This window comes from Eriocheir sinensis, chromosome 22 (genome assembly GCF_024679095.1).
Source record: "Eriocheir sinensis breed Jianghai 21 chromosome 22, ASM2467909v1, whole genome shotgun sequence".
Lineage (NCBI taxonomy): Eukaryota > Metazoa > Arthropoda > Malacostraca > Decapoda > Varunidae > Eriocheir > Eriocheir sinensis.
The window spans coordinates 19,383,470-19,401,309 of NC_066530.1; the positions used below are offsets into that span (position 1 = coordinate 19,383,470).

Below are 17,840 nucleotides of genomic sequence, written 5' to 3' on the forward strand. Positions count from 1 at the left end.
CCCCGCCCATCCGCCTATCATCAGCCCCGCCCACCGGCTCGAGTTGCCACCATACACCAGTAGGAGTAATTCATTCCCAGTATATAATAAGCCCCGCCCATCCGCCCTTCACAAGCCCCGCTCACCCGTTCTTAAGCCCGCCCACCCGTCCCTAAGCCCCGCCCATCCGCCTGTCATCAGCCCCGCCCACCCGCTCGAGTTGTCAGCATCTACCGGTAGGAGTAATTCTTTCCCAGTTTAAAATCAGCCCCACCAATCCGTCTTTTCTAAGCCCCGCCCACCTGCCCTTCATAAACCCCGCCTACCCGTCCTTAAGTCCCACCCACCCGCTCGAGTTGCCAGCATCCACCGGTAGGAGTAATTCTTTCACATAAAATAAACCCTTCTCATCCGCCCTTTCTAAGCCCCGCCCACCTGTCCTTCATAAGCCCCGCCCACCAGTCACTATCATAAGCCCCGCCCACCCGCTCGAGTTGCCAGCATCCACTACTAGGAGTAATTATTTCCCAGAATAATAAAAGAATAATTAAAGTATGGTACTATAACAATACCTGAAGAATCGACGACAGGCGGTTGGTGTTGAGTTTTGCTTTCATGTGGCGCGCTAAGTGACGTAATACACTCTGGGGGCTCACAGGCAAGGAAGGGGGCATGTTTTCTGAGGTAACATGGATGAAGTTTACGTAGTGGTTTTGTTACTGCAGTGAAACCAGATAGGCAAGGTCGTTTTAGCTAACACATGAGGGGAAACAATAGGTGGTGGGATCGTGTGGCAGAGCGGCTGGGAGGAAAGGACCCGCGGAAGCCAATCCCCAAAACAATCTCGCCAATATGGTTTCACTGCAGTGCTATTAATGGTAATGGTGGAGGTGTTGAAGGGTAAGGGAAAGACATATTCATACACTGCATTTTGTATTTATCTTAATGGCCTGTAGTTCTTGATATTGATATAGTGAATGATAACCTTTTCTCACGGCCCGTACAACATCTTTTTTGTAACCAATGAATGTGTTTGCAGTATTGTGTGACATTTTTGGATACTATTCGATACTTTTATTAACAGTGTTCTGTATTTGGTGGTCTGTCTTAGTATTTTATGATTAATCTTGTTATTTAATGTATCCTTTCCTTTTTTGACTAATATTTGTATGACTAATGACTTGAGTTGGTACGAATGTGTGTGTGTGTGTGTGTGTGTGTGTGTGTGTGTGTGTGTGTGTGTGTGTGTGTGTGTGTGTGTGTTCGTTGTTTTTTGTTTTGTTCTGAATGAAGATGGAAGACAGTTCATTCGACTATATATATATGTGGGTGCATGTGTTGTTGTTGTTGTTGTTGTTGTTGTTGTTTGTGGTGGTGGTGGTGGTGGTGGTGGTGGTGGTCTTGTGATGTCAAATCCTCTAAAACTTTATTATTATTATTATTATTATTATTATTATTATTATTATTATTATTATTATTATTATTATTATTACCATTATTATTTTTACTATTTTTTACCATTTCATTTTTTTTTTCCTTTTTTCAAACAATCTTTTTGTGTTATTATTTTCTCTGCTGCTGTTATTGCCGCTGATGATGTTGTTGTTTTTGTTGTTGTTGTTGTTTTGCTTCTGCTGTTGTTTGTTCATGTCATTGCTATCGCTACTTCTGTTTGTTCGTTTGTCTGTGTGTGTGTTTTTGTTGCTTGTTGCTTTGGCGCCAGTCAGTCAGTGTAGGTCACGTTGACTGAGAAAATATGCCCCGCCTACCCGCCCTTCATAAGCCCCGCCCACCCGTTCTTAAGCTCCGCCCACCCGCTCGAGTTGCCAGCATCCACCGGTAGGATTAATTCTTTCCCAGTAAATAATATAATTAGCCCCGCCCACCCGTCCCTAAGCAGTCAGTCAGTCAGTCAGCCAGCCAGTCGGTTTGTCAATCATTCAACCAATCAGTCAGTCAGTCAGCCAGTCGGTTTGTCAATCATTCAACCAATCAGTCAGTCAGTCAGCCACTCAATCAGTCAGTCAGTCAGTCAGTCAGTCAGTCAGTCAGTCAGCCACTTAGTCACACAGTCAGTCAGCCGGTCAGTCAGGTAGTCAGTTAGTCAGTTCTATGTTTTTTTTCTGTTTTTTTCCTGTTTTTTGTAAGGTGATGGAAATTGTGCTTGCGTAGCTTCGTTGTGTGTATCTGCATGTATGTATGCATCTATGTATGTATGTATGTATGTATGTATATGTAAGCAAGACTCAACTAGAAATGGGCATGACAAGTTCCCAGTGCATTTGTCTGTTTGTCTGCTTGTTTGTGTATGTATGTATGTATGTATGTATGTATGTATGAACGCTAGACAACCAGATTCCAACATGTTCAGAACCTAGTCTCCTCCCTTCCCTCCCCTCACCCTGCTCTCTGTCGCCCCCCCCCCTCCGTCTCTCCATCTCCACCCCCCCCTCCTTCACCCCCACCCCCTCGCCCCCCTCCTCCTTACAGGCTGCAACGAGGGCCAGTTCCTGTGCGACGATATCCGATGTCTAGAAGAGAACACCAGGTGCGATGGGGTGCCGGATTGTGTTGACGGGACAGACGAGAAGAACTGTACCGGTGAGCATAGCGACTGAAAGGGACGGGAAGAGACGGGGATAGACGAGAAGGGACGGGAAGGGACTGGAAGGGAAGGGAAGGGGCGGGAAGAGACGGGGATAGAGGAGAAGGGACGGGAAGAGACTGGAAAGGAAGGGAAGGGGCGGGAAGGGAAGGGATGGGACGGGAAGGGTCTGGAAGGGAAGGGAAGGGACGGGAAGGGTCTGGAAGGGAAGGGAAGGGACGGGAAGGGTCTGGAAGGGAAGGGAAGGGACGGGAAGGGTCTGGAAGGGAAGGGAAGGGACGCAAAAGTAATCGCTGACGTTTTTTCCCGTTCATCTCTGCCCTTCACTGCTTTTTCTGTGAAGGGACGGGAAGGGACGGTCGTTGAGTGACGCTTCCCCCGTTCATCTCTGCCCTTCACTGCTTTTTCTGTGAAGGGACGGGAAGGGACGGTCGTTGAGTGACGCTTCCCCCGTTCATCTCTCTGCCCTTCACTGCTTTTTCTGTGAAGGGACGGGAAGGGACGGTCGTTGAGTGACGCTTCCCCCGTTCATCTCTCTGCCCTTCACTGCTTTTTCTGTGAAGGGACGGGAAGGACAGGAAGGGACGGTCGTTGAGTGACGCTTCCCCCGTTCATCTCTCTGCCCTTCACTGCTTTTTCTGTGAAGGGACGGGAAGGGACGGTCGTTGAGTGACGCTTCCCCCGTTCATCTCTCTGCCCTTCACTGCTTTTTCTGTGAAGGGACGGGAAGGGACGGTCGTTGAGTGACGCTTCCCCCGTTCATCTCTCTGCCCTTCACTGCTTTTTCTGTGAAGGGACGGGAAGGGACGGTCGTTGAGTGACGCTTCCCCCGTTCATCTCTCTGCCCTTCACTGCTTTTTCTGTGAAGGGACGGGAAGGGACGGTCGTTGAGTGACGCTTCCCCCGTTCATCTCTCTGCCCTTCACTGCTTTTTCTGTGAAGGGACGGGAAGGGACAGTCGTTAAGTGACGCTTCCCCCTTTCATTTATCTGCCCCTCTCTGCTTTTTCTGTGAAGGGACGGGAAGGGACGGTCGTTGAGTGACGCTTCCCCCGTTCATCTCTCTGCCCGTCACTGCTTTTTCTGTGAAGGGACGGGAAGGGACGGTCGTTGAGTGACGCTTCCCCCTTTCATTTATCTGCCCCTCTCTGCTTTTTCTGTGAAGGGACGGGAAGGGACAGTCGTTAAGTGACGCTTCCCCCTTTCATTTATCTGCCCCTCTCTGCTTTTTCTGTGAAGGGACGGGAAGGGACAGTCGTTAAGTGACGCTTCCCCCTTTCATTTATCTGCCCCTCTCTGCTTTTTCTGTGAAGGGACGGGAAGGGACAGTCGTTAAGTGACGCTTCCCCCTTTCATTTATCTGCCCCTCTCTGCTTTTTCTGTGAAGGGACGGGAAGGGACGGTCGTTGAGTGACGCTTCCCCCGTTCATCTCTCTGCCCTTCACTGCTTTTTCTGTGAGGGGACGGGAAGGGACGGTCGTTGAGTGACGCTTCCCCCGTTCATCTCTCTGCCCTTCACTGCTTTTTCTGTGAAGGGACGGGAAGGGACGGTCGTTAAGTGACGCTTCCCCCGTTCATTTATCTGCCCCTCTCTGCTTTTTCTGTGAAGAGACGAGAAGGGACGGTCATTAACAGACGCTTCCTCCGTTCATCTCTCTGCCCTTTACTGCTTTTTCTGTGAAGGGACGGGAAGGGACGGTCATTAACAGACGCTGCCTCCGTTCATCTCTCTGCCCTTTACTGCTTTTTCTGTGAAGGGACGGGAAGGGACGAAGAGGAACGGTTTGTATAGGTCATCGCACACGCCTTTCCCCGTTCATTTCTCTGCCCTTCGCTGCTTTTCCTGTGAAGGGACGGAAAGGAAAGGTCGTTGGCAGTCGCTTTCCTCCTTTGGCTTCTCTGCCCTTGCCTGCTCTTTTGGGAATAAGGAGAGAAAGCAATGGGGAGATGAAGGTTGTGTGGAGTCCCTGGAACGTTCGCCGGCTGCTCCGAGGGACTTAAGGGGCTATTACACTGGGCAAATTTTCCGTGGATCTTCAGTCAAACCACGATTCCCGCCGGCGTGGGTCTCATTTGTTTCTTGTTATTGCTGCTGCTGATGATGGTGATTAATACCGTCGTCCTTCTTTGAAATCTATCGTAGCTTTGAAAGATCGTGGACACGTCAGAAAACCACGGAAATATGAGAACCACGCCAGCGGAAATCTACCGTAGCTTTGGAAGATCGTGGACACGTCAGAAAACCACGGAAATATGAGAACCACGCCAGCGGAAATCTAACGTAGCTTTGGAAGATCGTGGACACGTCAGAAAACCACGGAAATATGAGAACCACGCCAGCGGAAATCGTGGTTTGACTGAAGATCCACGGAAAATTTGCCCAGTGTAATAGCCCGCCAACTTCGGCTATATGGGCATGTGGCGCACTACCCAGAAGCTGACCCTTTGGCAATAGTGCAGAGTCATGGGATATTATTGTTATTATTATTTATATTATCAGTAGATTCTAAGCAGTTTGTGAGTTCCACAGGTAAGTGTAACTGCAGTATTTTGACAGTACAAAATTGGTTAGTATTTTGTTATTAAATTGATGTATAATCGCTCTTCTCATGGTATGGTCAAAGTTTTTATTATTATTATTATTATTATTAATATTATTATTATATTTTTTTAGTGCTATTCTTTTTCCACCGGTTAAGTATTGTCTAGTTTATTCTTTATTTCTCTAGTTTATCATTAGTTTAGCCTTTCAAAATTGTTACTCTCCACTTTTTCTCCTCACTCCACTTTCTTTCCCATCTCATTTCTTTCCTCTCTCTCTCTCCCTCTCATTTTTCCCCCTCTCTTTCGTCTCCTTTATCCTGTATTCGTCCATCCGTTTCTGCTGATTTATCTATGTCTATCTATATCTCTTTATCTATCCGTCTATCTATCTGGTGGCAAGGTGGCAAGACAGGGTGTCCAGTGCAGATGTAGCTTACAGATGTGAAACAGAGGACCTGGAAACAGTGCTCATAAGGGAAAGACTCCGATGGCTTGGACATGTAAAGGGGCTATTACACTGGGCAAATTTTCCGTGGATCTTCAGTCAAATCACGATTTCCGTTGGCGTGGTTCTCATATTTCCGTGGTTTTCTGACGTGTCCACGATCTTCCAAGGCTACGTTAGATTTCACCGAAGGACGACGGTATTACTCACCATCATCAGCAGCAGCAATAACAAGAAAGAAATGAGAACCACGCGAGCGGAAATCATGGTTTGACTGAAGATCCACGGAAAATTTGCCCAGTGTAATAGCCCCGGGAGGATGCAGTGCTGGGAGCTGTGGAGAGATTTTAGGTAGAAGGGAGGAGACCAGTTGGTAGACCTAGGAGAACGTGGAGAAGGTGTATACAGGAAGATTTGGCTTTGATGGGATTGGATGAACATCGGGCAGACGACAGAGCAGAATGGAGGTAGAAGGAAGGAGACCAGTTGGTAGACCTAGGAGAACGTGGAGAAGGTGTATACAGGAAGATTTGGCTTTGATGGGATTGGATGAACATCGGGCAGACGACAGAGCAGAATGGAGGTAGAAGGAAGGAGACCAGTTGGTAGACCTAGGAGAACGTGGAGAAGGTGTATACAGGAAGAACTGGCTTCGGTGGGATTGGATGAACATCGGGCAGACGACAGAGCAGAATGGAGGTAGAAGGAAGGAGACCAGTTGGTAGACCTAGGAGAACGTGGAGAAGGTGTATACAGGAAGAACTGGCTTCGGTGGGATTGGATGAACACCGGGCAGACGACAGAGCAGAATGGAGGAGAGCCATAAAGCGTCCAACCGCTCAGGAAGAGTCAAAACGGACGGTAAACGAAATGATGATGATGATGATATCCGTCTATCTCTTGGTATCCATCTCTACCTACGTCTGTCTGCCTTTATCTGTCTTTCTATCTACCTATCTATCTATTTATCAATGTATTTCTATCTCTATCTATCTTTATATCCGCCATTCCTTAATTACTGAAACTGAGGATAGAAAGAAACGGAATATAGGAAAACTAATGTATTTCTCCCTTTCTCCTTCCCTTATCTATCCCTTCACCACCACCACCAGCACCCCCACCACCAACTACCACCACCACTCCACTTAACTGCCTTGGGGACCAGACCCCCCAGCTGTGTAGTGACGGCGTGACCCGAAATTGCCCCTGTGACGGGATCCAACAGTGCTCCAACGGCGAGGACGAACGGAATTGTCGCCCGGGTATAACGAACACTTCGCTGATACTATAGCGAATGATAACTCCATATGTTACTAATACCACTACTACTACTACTACTACTACTACTACTACTACTACTACTACTACTACTACTACTACCATTACTAATGCAACTGCTACTATTATATGTACTTCCTTTCCCCAGTCCTAATTAAATCTTTTCCTACATCAGTGGTTCCCAAACTGCGGGTCATGAGCCTTTTTCTGGGAGTCATGGAGGGCCCAACTGTATGGACATTCAGCTCGCCGGAATGGGGCTGAATTTTCAGTCTCGGAAGTGGCTCGAAGGCAGTGCATTGTGGTGCATCAGCCTTTGTTGTTTATCGTTTCGTACGAAGCCTCTCGCTGTCTATAAAACAGGCATAATGGCTTTTCCCTCGGCGCTAATGAACGTTACACAAGATAGTGTACAAACGTGTGCGAATTTCAACGTTGTCCTACTGGACTACATGGTTGTTGTTGTTGTTGTTAAAGATTTACCCCTAGTATCACTAGGGGAACGGGCCCTTGTCCGAAGACGGCCCGTTAAGAGGGAAAAGACCGCTCCCCCCTGCACGAGGGAGTGCTAAAGGGTGCCGACAGACCGACTCTATCGGCGATCGAAATCTAGCCGACCAAGTCGGTCCGTCGACGAGGACTGGCGTGTCTCTGACTACATGGGTTTCCCACTGGACTAAGACTACATGTGTTTTAAAGTGTTTGGTGTTTTGTAAATCCAGTTTTTTTACCCATCTCCTGTAAATAATAACCCCACTTAGATTTAATGTAAGTTGCCTTAATAATGTGCAAGATTATTCTGAGTTACAATTATGTATATCAGTATGATTGGAATGAAGGATGTGGCCTACGTCAAAATCAAAGAACACCAGCTCAAGCGGTCGAGATTTGATCATGGAACAGGAGCTCTCTTTCAAGACAGCAAGATCATCGAGGCCTCGTACAAGATCTCCCTTTTTATCGCGGAGCAGAAGCCACACTCGATTGGAGAGACGCTCGTTAAACCTTGCATGGTAGAGCCTGATCGTCTTGTCCTCGATCATAGCTGCGACTCTCCCTTCTTCGCCATCCAACTTAACGAGACCACAGACGTCGCATAACTTCCACAGCTTTTGGTGTGTGCTCGGTTCATTTCGGAAAATCAGGTGGAGGAGTTCCTCTTCTGCAGGCCACTGATAACAAAGGCTGGAGATGTCACGAACATGGTGTTCAACTCTTCCAAGAGGAAAAACTCTTGTGGGCAAAGTTGGTTGGTGTGTGCACGGACAGAGCTCCCAGCTTGCTCGGCTCCAAGTCAGGATTTGTGACTGGTCAAGAAGAAGAACCCGGATGTCATTACAACACACTGCCTGGTCCACCATGAGGCTCTTGCCTCCAAGACGCTCCCTGCTGCTCTCAAAGTCACCTTGGAAACTGTGATCCGCACCGTCCACCATATCAAAGGAGGGACTCGGCACCAGGCTGTTTCGTCAGTTGTGTCAAGACAGGGATTCTGCCCACCAAGACCTTCTCTTCTACACATCTGTGCGTTGGTTGTCAAAGGGCAATGTTCTCACTCTTGTATTTGAGCTCTTTGGTGAATTGCAGATACTTCTGGCAGCTCAAGGGAAGAAGACAGAGCAGTTGTGAAAGGACATTCGAGAGCCGTTTAAGTTTAAGTGTAGTCTTGCCTACTTGGCAGACATATTCGAAGCTTTGAATGGACTCAACCGGCAGCTACAGTCCAGGGCCCAGATACCACCATCACAGTGCACACCGATGCCATCAAGGCTTTCCTCGACAAGCTAGCTCTGTGGGAGAGGAAAGTCGAGAGGGGAAATGTCGCTTCCAACGTCTGAATGAGGTCGTCGGTGAAGAACCACTTGCAGAGGAGCTGCAACAAGAGAACAAGGAACACGTGTCAAGCCTCCAGGAAGAGTTCAGACACTATTTTCATGATATTGATGCAAATGAGAATGTAGCCTACAGCTGAAACTTGCCTGCAATCCTTTCCGATGCACTGTGGACGATCTTCCTGATAACATTCAAGAGGAATACTTGGAGCTCATCAGCATCACCGCAGCCAAAGAGGAGTTCCAGGAACAACAACATTTCGGCAGTTCTAATTGCTGGGCCAAAATGCTTTCCGCTTTCTCCAAGACCAGCCTATTCGCGTTGAAGGTTCTCATTCCTTTCTCATCGACTTTCTCTGTGAAAGTGGTTTCTCGCCTCCTGGTAATCCAGTCAAAGGCCCGAAACTGGTTGGATGCTGAAGCAGACATGCGATGTGCCTTGAGCCACACAGACCCGCGTATTGATTTGCTTGTATCAAAAAAGCAAATACATCCTTCTCATTAAAATACATGATTGAATCAATTGAATCAATCCTTGTTAATAAACATTTTTTTGTTATTGCTCTCTCTGCTGTGATTAATCTTTTAAATGTATCTGCGTCATTGAAAATCAGTACGTTTTCAGAAGGTTTATAAAGGTGTGGGTCGTGGTAGGTTTGGTACTACTGGAAGGGTCTCGTACCGGAAAAGTTTGGGAAACATTGTCCAACATCATTGCACTATTTATCGACTCTTCTCACTAGACACTATTTTAACTCACTAACCAGTACATAATAAGCTCTATAAATTGGGTGCTATTATATATGTTTTCTAATGCATATCGCTGCTTTTTGTAAGTAGTTGCACTGTCTGACTGCTGACGATGTGATAGAAGGAAGCTAAACCACATCTTTCCCTCCCTCTTTCCCCTTCCCTTTCCCTTCTCCCATCCCCTCCCTGCTCCTCCCCCCGCAGACTGCCCCTTCCCTGGCCAGGAATACCGGTGTGGGGACGAGGATACCTGCCTCTACGATTATCAACTGTGTGACGGGAGATTCGATTGTTTCAACAGACAAGACGAGGCCAACTGCCCAACACGCCCTCGTAAGTTGTGTGCTAAGCTGATGGTCTGTTTGGTAGGAAGAGATTGGGGTGATACTGAGAGGGGAAATCGTGTTAGTGGTATTTGTATATTGTATGTTGTGTTGCTATCTGCTCTCCATTTTTGTATCTATGTGTCTATATATCTATCTATCTATCGTATATCTTTCCCAACACACGTAAATGACTAGAATAGAAGAGAGAGATAACATGAAGAAATGAAAGTAAACGGATGTATTTCTCCCCACTCTCTCTCTCTCTCTCTCTCTCTCTCTCTCTCTCTCTCTCTCTCTCTCTCTCTCTCTCTCTCTCTCTCTCTCTCTCTCTCTCCACCACTCTCTCTCACACCCACCACAACCACCATTCTACCACCACAGCTGTCATCACCACCACTCGCGCCCCTACCACTACCACCACCACTCCACTTAGCTGCCTTGGGGACCAGACCCCCCAGCTGTGTAGTGACGGCGTGACCCTCCACTGCCCCTGTGACGGGATCAATCAGTGCCCCAACAACGAAGACGAACGGAACTGCCGACCGGGTATTAGGAACACTTCACTAATACTATAACAATGATAACTCCCTTGTTACTAATGCTGCTACTGCTACTACTGCTACTACTGCTACTACTGCTACTACTACTACTACTACTACTACTACTACTACTACTGCTACTGCTACTACTACAACTACCGCTACTACTACTACTACTACTACTACTACTACTACTACTACTACTACTACTACTACTACTACTGCTATTGCTACTACTACTACTACTACTACAACTTCTACTACTGCGACTACGACTATTACGACTACTACTACCACTGCTGATGTAGCTAAATGCCTCTAACATAACTATGGAGCACTATACTACTCTACTGCTAACTACTCCTTCTAGGTCCTAACTAAAACTAACCTCACTGATTAAGGAAACTGCATGCAAACAGTGAAAAAAACTATAATGAGCACCACTGAGTGCCGGGGACCGAACCCGGGCCTTCTGAGTATAAGGCAGGGCAGCATACCGACTACGCCACCGATGAGCCCAGAGGTCACCGCGCCGGCGGGCACTTCTGCGGCCCGTTACCTGACGCCCCGGCCCAGGGAGGTGAAGGCTACCCCGCCCACACTCGTGGCAGCCGGAGACGCTTATAATCAACCCCTTTGGCACATACGCCGTGAAAAAACACTGTATATATACACCGCACGTGCCACAGTGGTTGATTAAAAGCTTCTCCGGCGGCCACGAGTATTGGCGCGGTCACCTCCACCTTCATGGACACAGTGCGGCCCGGGGGGTCAGTAAAGGCCGCAGCAGTGGCTGTTGGCGCGGTGACCTTTAGCTCATGGATGGCGTAGTCGGTATTCTGCTCTGACTTCTGCGCTGACTTCTGTGCTGAAGGCCTGGGCTCGATCCCCTGCACTCAGTGGTGTTAATTGCGTGTTCATCTCACCAATCCTTATCTTAACACACTAACCAATGTAATTATAATAAGTTCCATAAATTGGGTCCTGTTATATATGTTTTCTTATGCATGTCACTATTTTTTGGAAGCCTGGCTGCTGACGATGTGATAGAGGAAAGCTAAACCACACCTTTCCTCCCTCATTCCCCTTCCCCTTCTCTCTTCACTTCCCCTTCCTGCTCCTCCCCCGCAGCCTGCCCCATCCCTGGCCAGGACTACCGCTGTGGCGACGAGGACACCTGCCTCTACGAAGATCAGCTGTGTAACGGGGTAAACGATTGTTTCAACGGACTAGACGAGGACGAGGCCACCTGCCGCCCTGGTAAGCTGTATGTTAAGCTAAAAGGGACTAAGATGATCTGGAGAAGGGGATCGTGTGTTGGTTGTTACTGGCATCTGTTGCATGTTGTATTTTTACCTGACCTATCTATCCGTCTCTCTATCCATCGTTGTAACTTTTTCGACACACATAAATGACTTGAATAGAAGAGAGGGATAACATGAATAAGTAAAAATAACACTGTGTATTTCTTCCCACTCTCTGTCTCTCTAACTATCTATCTATCTATCTCTCCCCCCCTTCCCTTTTCCTCACCACCACCACCACCACTACTAACAATACTAACACCACCACTACCACATACACACCACCACCACCACAGCCACCACCACTCCCGCCCCCACCACCACTACCACCACCACCACCACAACCACTACCACTCGCGCCCCTCCCACCACCACCACCACCACTCGCGCCCCTCCCACCACCACCACCACCACTCCACTTAACTGCCTTGGCGACGAGGCTCCCCAGCTGTGTAGTGACCGCGTGACCCTCCACTGCCCCTGTGACGGGATCGTACAGTGTCCCAACGGCGAGGACGAACTCAAAGTCAACTGTCTCCCGGGTATAACGAACACTTCGCTAATACTATAACGAATGATAACGCGCCCAGTGCTTTGCTACGACTGATATAGCGAAATGGCTCTCTCACTATTACTACTACTACGGAAAATGTTGTGGTTCTACTACTACTACTACTACTACTACTACTACTACTACTACTACTACTACTACTACTACTACTACTACTACTACTACTACTACTACTACTACTACTACTACTACTACTACTACTACTACTACTACTACTACTACTACTACTACTACTACTACTACTACTACTACTACTATTTCTACTGGTTTAACGACTCGCTTCCAAAGGGTGCTGATTCTACCCTTGCTACTACTGGTACAGCTAAATGCTTTTATAATAATTAATACTGCTACTACTATTATTATTATTACTACTGGAACTAATATAGGTAAATGCTTCTGTTATTGCTTCTACTATTACTACTACTACTGCTGCAACTACTACTACTACTACTCTAATAATTATCTGACTAACTACCCTTTTTACAGGTACTCCCAGCTAACCTAACCAAACCTAATCAAATCCAATCTAAGCTAGCCAAACCTGTCCAAACTTAACCTAACCTAACCAAACTTAATCCAATCCAATCTAAGCTAGCCAAACCTGTCCAAACTTAACCTAACCTAACCAAACTTAATCCAATCCAATCTAAGCTAGCCAAACCTGTCCAAACTTAACCTAACCTAACCAAACTTAATCCAATCCAATCTAAGCTAGGCAAACCTGTCCAAATTTAACCTAACCTAACCAAACCCAACCAAGTCCCAACCCAACCTAACCTTACTTCCTTTCATTCTTGTCTCTCTCTTTAGTAAACAGAATAACCAGTGTATATATATTTCTTGCGAGTCTTGCGCCGCCCAGCAGGAAAAAAAATGCCTGTTGTTGTTTGTTTTTTTCTGCATGGTGTCGTTTTTTGGCTTTTGTTAAGTTACTAAAAAAAATGTATATATTACTGTAGCGTTATATATTTTGCTTTATTTCTTTGTTGTATTAATTATTATTTTTTGTTTGTTTTTTCTCATTCCATCTTTACTTCTCTTATTCGAGAGAGAGAGAGAGAGAGAGAGAGAGAGAGAGAGAGAGAGAGAGAGTTATATATATGTATACTTCCATTCCCTCAAATGTAACTTTTTTCTTATATATTTCTTATCTTTTCTAATCTTTTTCTCCCTTTTATCTCATTTCTTTTCCTTTCTCCCTGTCTTTTATCTCTCTCTCTCCTCCCTTGTCTCCCTCCTCCATTTCTTCCTTTTCTCTTATCTCCTTTCTCTCTCTCTCTCTCTCTCTCTCTCTCTCTCTCTCTCTCTCTCTCTCTCTCTCTCTCTCTCTCTCTCTCTCTCTCTCTCTCTCTCTCTCTCTCTCTCTCTCTCTCTCTCTCTCTCTCTCTCTACTTCATTTCGTTTCCTCTCCTCTCTCTCTTTCATTCCTGCTTTCCATCTTTCTTCCTCCATATTTTCATTTCGTCTCCTCTCCTCTCTCTCTTTCATTCCTGCTTTCCATCTTTCTTCCTCTATACTTCACTTCGTCTCCTCTCCTCTCTCTCTCTTTCATTCCTGCTTTCCATCTTTCTTTCTCTATACTTTCCACTCTATCTCTATCCTTATACTTCGTCTCCTCTCTACCCATGGTCAGTATATCCCTTTAACGTCGTATGATTATAAACTATCATAAGGTATTCCCTCAGAGCATCAGACTAACATACTCTCCTTCGCTATGATCTAAGGGAGCATATAAACTATCATATTGACAAGTTATGATTCCCTCAGAGCATCAGACTAACACACTCTCCTTCGCTCTGATATAAGGCACCATATAAACTACCATATTGACAAGGTATTATTCCCTCAGTGCATCAGACTAACACACTCTCGATATGATCTAAGGCAGCTAATACTCGTTTTCTTTGCCCTCCCCTTCCCTCTCCCCTCCTCGCAGACTGTCCTGATCCCGCCCAAGCCCGCCTGTGTGGAGACCAGGAGGACACTTGCCTCTTCCAGCATCAAGTGTGCGACAGAAATTTCGACTGTTTGAATGGAGCGGACGAGGCCAACTGCGATGGTAAGTACCCTGAAAACCTGATGACTTGCTTTGGTGAAGGGGTTGGATAGTCGTAGGATATACCCATTACCTCGTGGCATAGGGAGAAAATGGATAGGGTCTGGGTAGCGTTGGGAAATGGGATAGTCGCAGGATATACCCATTACCTCGTGGCATAGGGAGAAAATGGATAGGGAGTTGGATTGTGTATTAAAACCATTTTGGGTCTCATAGCTGTATCCAAAGGCCGCAGTGGAGATGAGTCGGGGTCCCTTCGTGAGTGTTTTTTTTTTGTTTTTTTTGTTTGATTTTCACTTTCATGGAGCAGAGGCCTTGTCATAGTGCCTTAAGCCTCTGAGAATGACTTACCAATTGCGTGTGTGTGTGTGTGTGTGTGTAGTGGGCACGGCAATGGGTACGTGGCCTTGTGTGTGTGTGTGTGTGTGTGTGTGTGTGTGTGTGTGTGTCTGAGGTGGTACACACATGGCGTTTATGCTCTCAAGTTATATAAGCGAGTAAATCATTTTTTGAGGCAGTTAAGTCGTGACAGCCAACACGGAGGTGCCTCCTTCCCTTTTGTTCCCTTCCCTTCCCTCCATCCCTTCTCCTCCTTTCCTTCCCTTTTGTTCCCTTCCCTTCCCTCCATCCCTTCTCCTCCTTTCCTTCCCTTCTGTTCCCTTCCCTTCCCTCCATCCCTTCTCCTCCTTTCCTTCCCTTCTGTTCCCTTCCCTTCCCTCCATCCCTTCTCCTCCTTTCCTTCCCTTCTGTTCCCTTCCCTTCCCTTCATTTCCCTCCATCCCTTCTCCTCACTTTCCTTCCTCTCTGTTCCCTTCCCTTCCCTATTATTATTATTGTTTTAGAGTATAACAGATCTTTTTTTTTACAACAAAGGAGACAGCTCAAGGGCACAAAAAAGAAGGAAACAATAATAAAAAAAGCCCGCTACTCGCTGCTCCTAAAAAAGAATCAAAAGAGGTGGCCGAAAGAGAGGTCAATTTCGGCGCCATATGACCCAGCAGGTGCGCGCCGAGATGAACGCTCCAGTAATCATCATCATCCTTTCTCTTTTGGCTTTTCCCTCTTCTCATTCCTTCACTAAAAATAGAAGAGGAAAAAAATATGTAGATAAAACACGTGTTCGGGAGGCGGTGGCTGAGTGACTAGCGTGCTACCAAGGCATCCAAGAGGGCGCGTGCTCACTTCCCGCCCGCCGCCACAAGCTGCCATTTTTTCAGTCACCGCCGAGTGGCCTGAGACTACCCACATGCTGTCCTGAAGACCACCTATCAACCCAGACTCTAGATTCTTTGAAAGAGGATCAAAGATGAGCTCCGGAGGGCAGCATGAGCCAAGCAAGATGGCGCCACTATAAACATTTGCCTGTGCCATAACGGCTGAGGCTGACTACCAGGCCCCATCGAGAAAGCCTACCTCAGCCATAAAGGAAACGTAAGAAAAAAAAAGAAAGAAAAAGAAGAGAGAGAGAGAGAGAGAGAGAGAGAGAGAGAGAGAGAGAGAGAGAGAGAGAGAGAGAGAGAGAGAGAGAGAGAGAGAGAACGTATGAGAAAGGTTAAAAAAATATATATTTTATTGATTTGCAACTGTAATTACTCCAACTGGGAATGATGATGATGATTATGATGATGATGACGATGATGCTTAATGAAAGGGAGCAAGACTGTGAAGGAAATTTCCGAAAGAAGAACAAAAAAAAAGTATAAGTCAGGAATTCTTTGTCATAAAATATTTTCAGCCCACACGGAAAGAAAGGCACATGAATTTAAACTTAACGAACTGAATGCGCCAAGCAAACACCAAAACTAAGTAAAGAGAGAAAGAGAAAGAGCTCACATAAAACATAACAACAAACAATGTGAAGAAAAGAGAGCGTAAACCTGCGAAACACAAGCAAAACACAAGGCTCAAACAAGTACTGTGACGCAAGGAAGGTCGCCCGCCCGCTCGCTCGCTCTCACATTCCCGCCTTGTTAGCCCCAAGAATACAAGTCCTTCACTAGCTGTCAGCCGCTCAGTCACCCGCCAGACACCAAGTGGGACAGATTGCTCGCGCGTCGCTTCTGATGGGCCCAAAAGGATGGATAGGGTGGTTACGTGCTGATAAAGTCTCGTGAAGGAAGAGAAGAAGAAGAAACTGTAGGAGAAAGAGGAAGAAGAAGAACAAGGAGAGGAAGAAGCAGTAGGAAGCAGAGGAGGAGGAGGAGGAGGGGAAAAGACGAAGGAAGGTGGAGAAAGAAGAAGAAGAAGAAGAAGAACAAGAACAAGAAGCAGTAGGAGGAGGAGGAGGAGGAAGAGGAGGAGGAGGAGGAGATAAACGAGAGGAGATTGAGAAGATGGGCAAGGCAATTGAAGATGAAGGAAGAAGGAGGAAGAGATGAAAAGAGGAAGATATAGGAGGAGGAGGAGGAGGAGGAGGAGGAGGAGGAGGAGGAGGAGGAATGTGATTTAGCATTCCTTCCTTTTTTATGTAAGTATATGTGACAACGAGAGAGAGAGAGAGAGAGAGAGAGAGAGAGAGAGAGAGAGAGAGAGAGAGAGAGAGAGAGAGATCACGTTACATATCATTCGCATCGTTGAACAGAAACAGAAACGCAAAGACTCTTTTCTCTCTCTCTCTCTCTCTCTCTCTCTCTCTCTCTCTCTCTCTCTCTCTCTCTCTTTCTTTCTTTCTTTTTTTCTTTCTTTCTTTCTTTCTCCCTCTCTTGTAGTATTAGCATTCCTCCTCCTCCTCCTCCTCCTCCTCCTCCTCTTCAATCTCCTAATATTCCTCTTTTTTTTTCTCTTCCTTTTTATTTTTCTTCATGCTGTTCAGTTGTTTTTTTCTGTCCTCCCATCTATATTCGTCCTCCTCCTCCTCCTCCTCCTCCTCCTCCTCCTCCTCCTCCATCTTTATTCTCGTAACCCCTTGTCTGTCTACAACATTTTAAAGTAGAGAAGATGACCCAGCTATGTGTGTGTGTGTGTGTGTGTGTGTGTGTGTGTGTGTGTGTGTGTGTTTGCGTAAAATCGTCTATCATAATTTATCACGAGTTATTTTATTTGTTTATTGAAAGATTGAGAGAGAGAGAGAGAGAGAGAGAGAGAGAGAGAGAGAGAGAGAGAGAGAGAGCATATGTAGGAGTGGAGGAAAATATGTATGCGTGGGAGGAAGAGGAGGAGGAGAAGGAGGAGGAGGAGGAGGTATTGCTTATCACTACAAGTCAGATCTTTTGTTGTTGTTGTTGTTGTTGTTGTTGTTGGTGTTGGTGGTGGTGGTGGTAGTGGTGGTGGTGGTGGTAGTGATGGTGGTGGTGGTGATGGTGGTTATGGTGATGGTGGTGGTGGTGATGGTTATGGTGATGGTGGTGGTGATGGTGGTTATGGTGATGGTGGTGGTGATGGTGGTTATGGTGGTGGTGGTGGTGGTGATAGTGGTGGTGATGGTGGTGAGCATATAAAGATGAAGAAACATAGACGAAAATAGGGAAAGATTATAGTGGTGATGAAAATGGTGGTGATGGTGGTGATGATAATATAAGTAGAAGAGGCAATAGAAGTGATGGTGGTGATAGGGGCGGTGATGGGGGTGGTGATAGGGGTGGTGATAGAGGTGGTGATAGGGATGGTGAT

At 46.5% G+C, this 17,840-nt stretch overlaps 1 protein-coding gene and 1 long non-coding RNA gene across 19 annotated transcripts in view; one reads left to right on the forward strand and one right to left on the reverse strand.

Annotated features, from left to right (window-relative positions):
* LOC127002214 (low-density lipoprotein receptor-related protein 1B-like) overlaps nt 1-17,840 on the forward strand; it is a 120,436-nt gene that overhangs the window by 75,557 nt on the left and 27,039 nt on the right. For 7 of the 18 annotated variants that reach the window (XM_050867989.1, XM_050867994.1, XM_050867993.1 and 4 more), the window contains 7 exons: nt 2,470-2,580; nt 6,685-6,834; nt 9,637-9,765; nt 10,140-10,304; nt 11,429-11,557; nt 11,898-12,143; nt 14,112-14,234. In XM_050867989.1, coding sequence (XP_050723946.1) covers nt 2,470-2,580; nt 6,685-6,834; nt 9,637-9,765; nt 10,140-10,304; nt 11,429-11,557; nt 11,898-12,143; nt 14,112-14,234 — 1,053 coding nt within the window. The remainder of the gene's footprint in view (nt 1-2,469; nt 2,581-6,684; nt 6,835-9,636; nt 9,766-10,139; nt 10,305-11,428; nt 11,558-11,897; nt 12,144-14,111; nt 14,235-17,840) is intronic. The other 11 variants (XM_050867998.1, XM_050868005.1, XM_050868007.1 and 8 more) reach the window with 7 other exon arrangements.
* LOC127002222 (uncharacterized) lies at nt 3,191-6,388 on the reverse strand. The gene is made up of 2 exons (XR_007755893.1): nt 6,184-6,388; nt 3,191-5,951 (listed from the first exon to the last, which is right to left on the reverse strand). It is a non-coding gene; the product is annotated as an uncharacterized LOC127002222 (long non-coding RNA).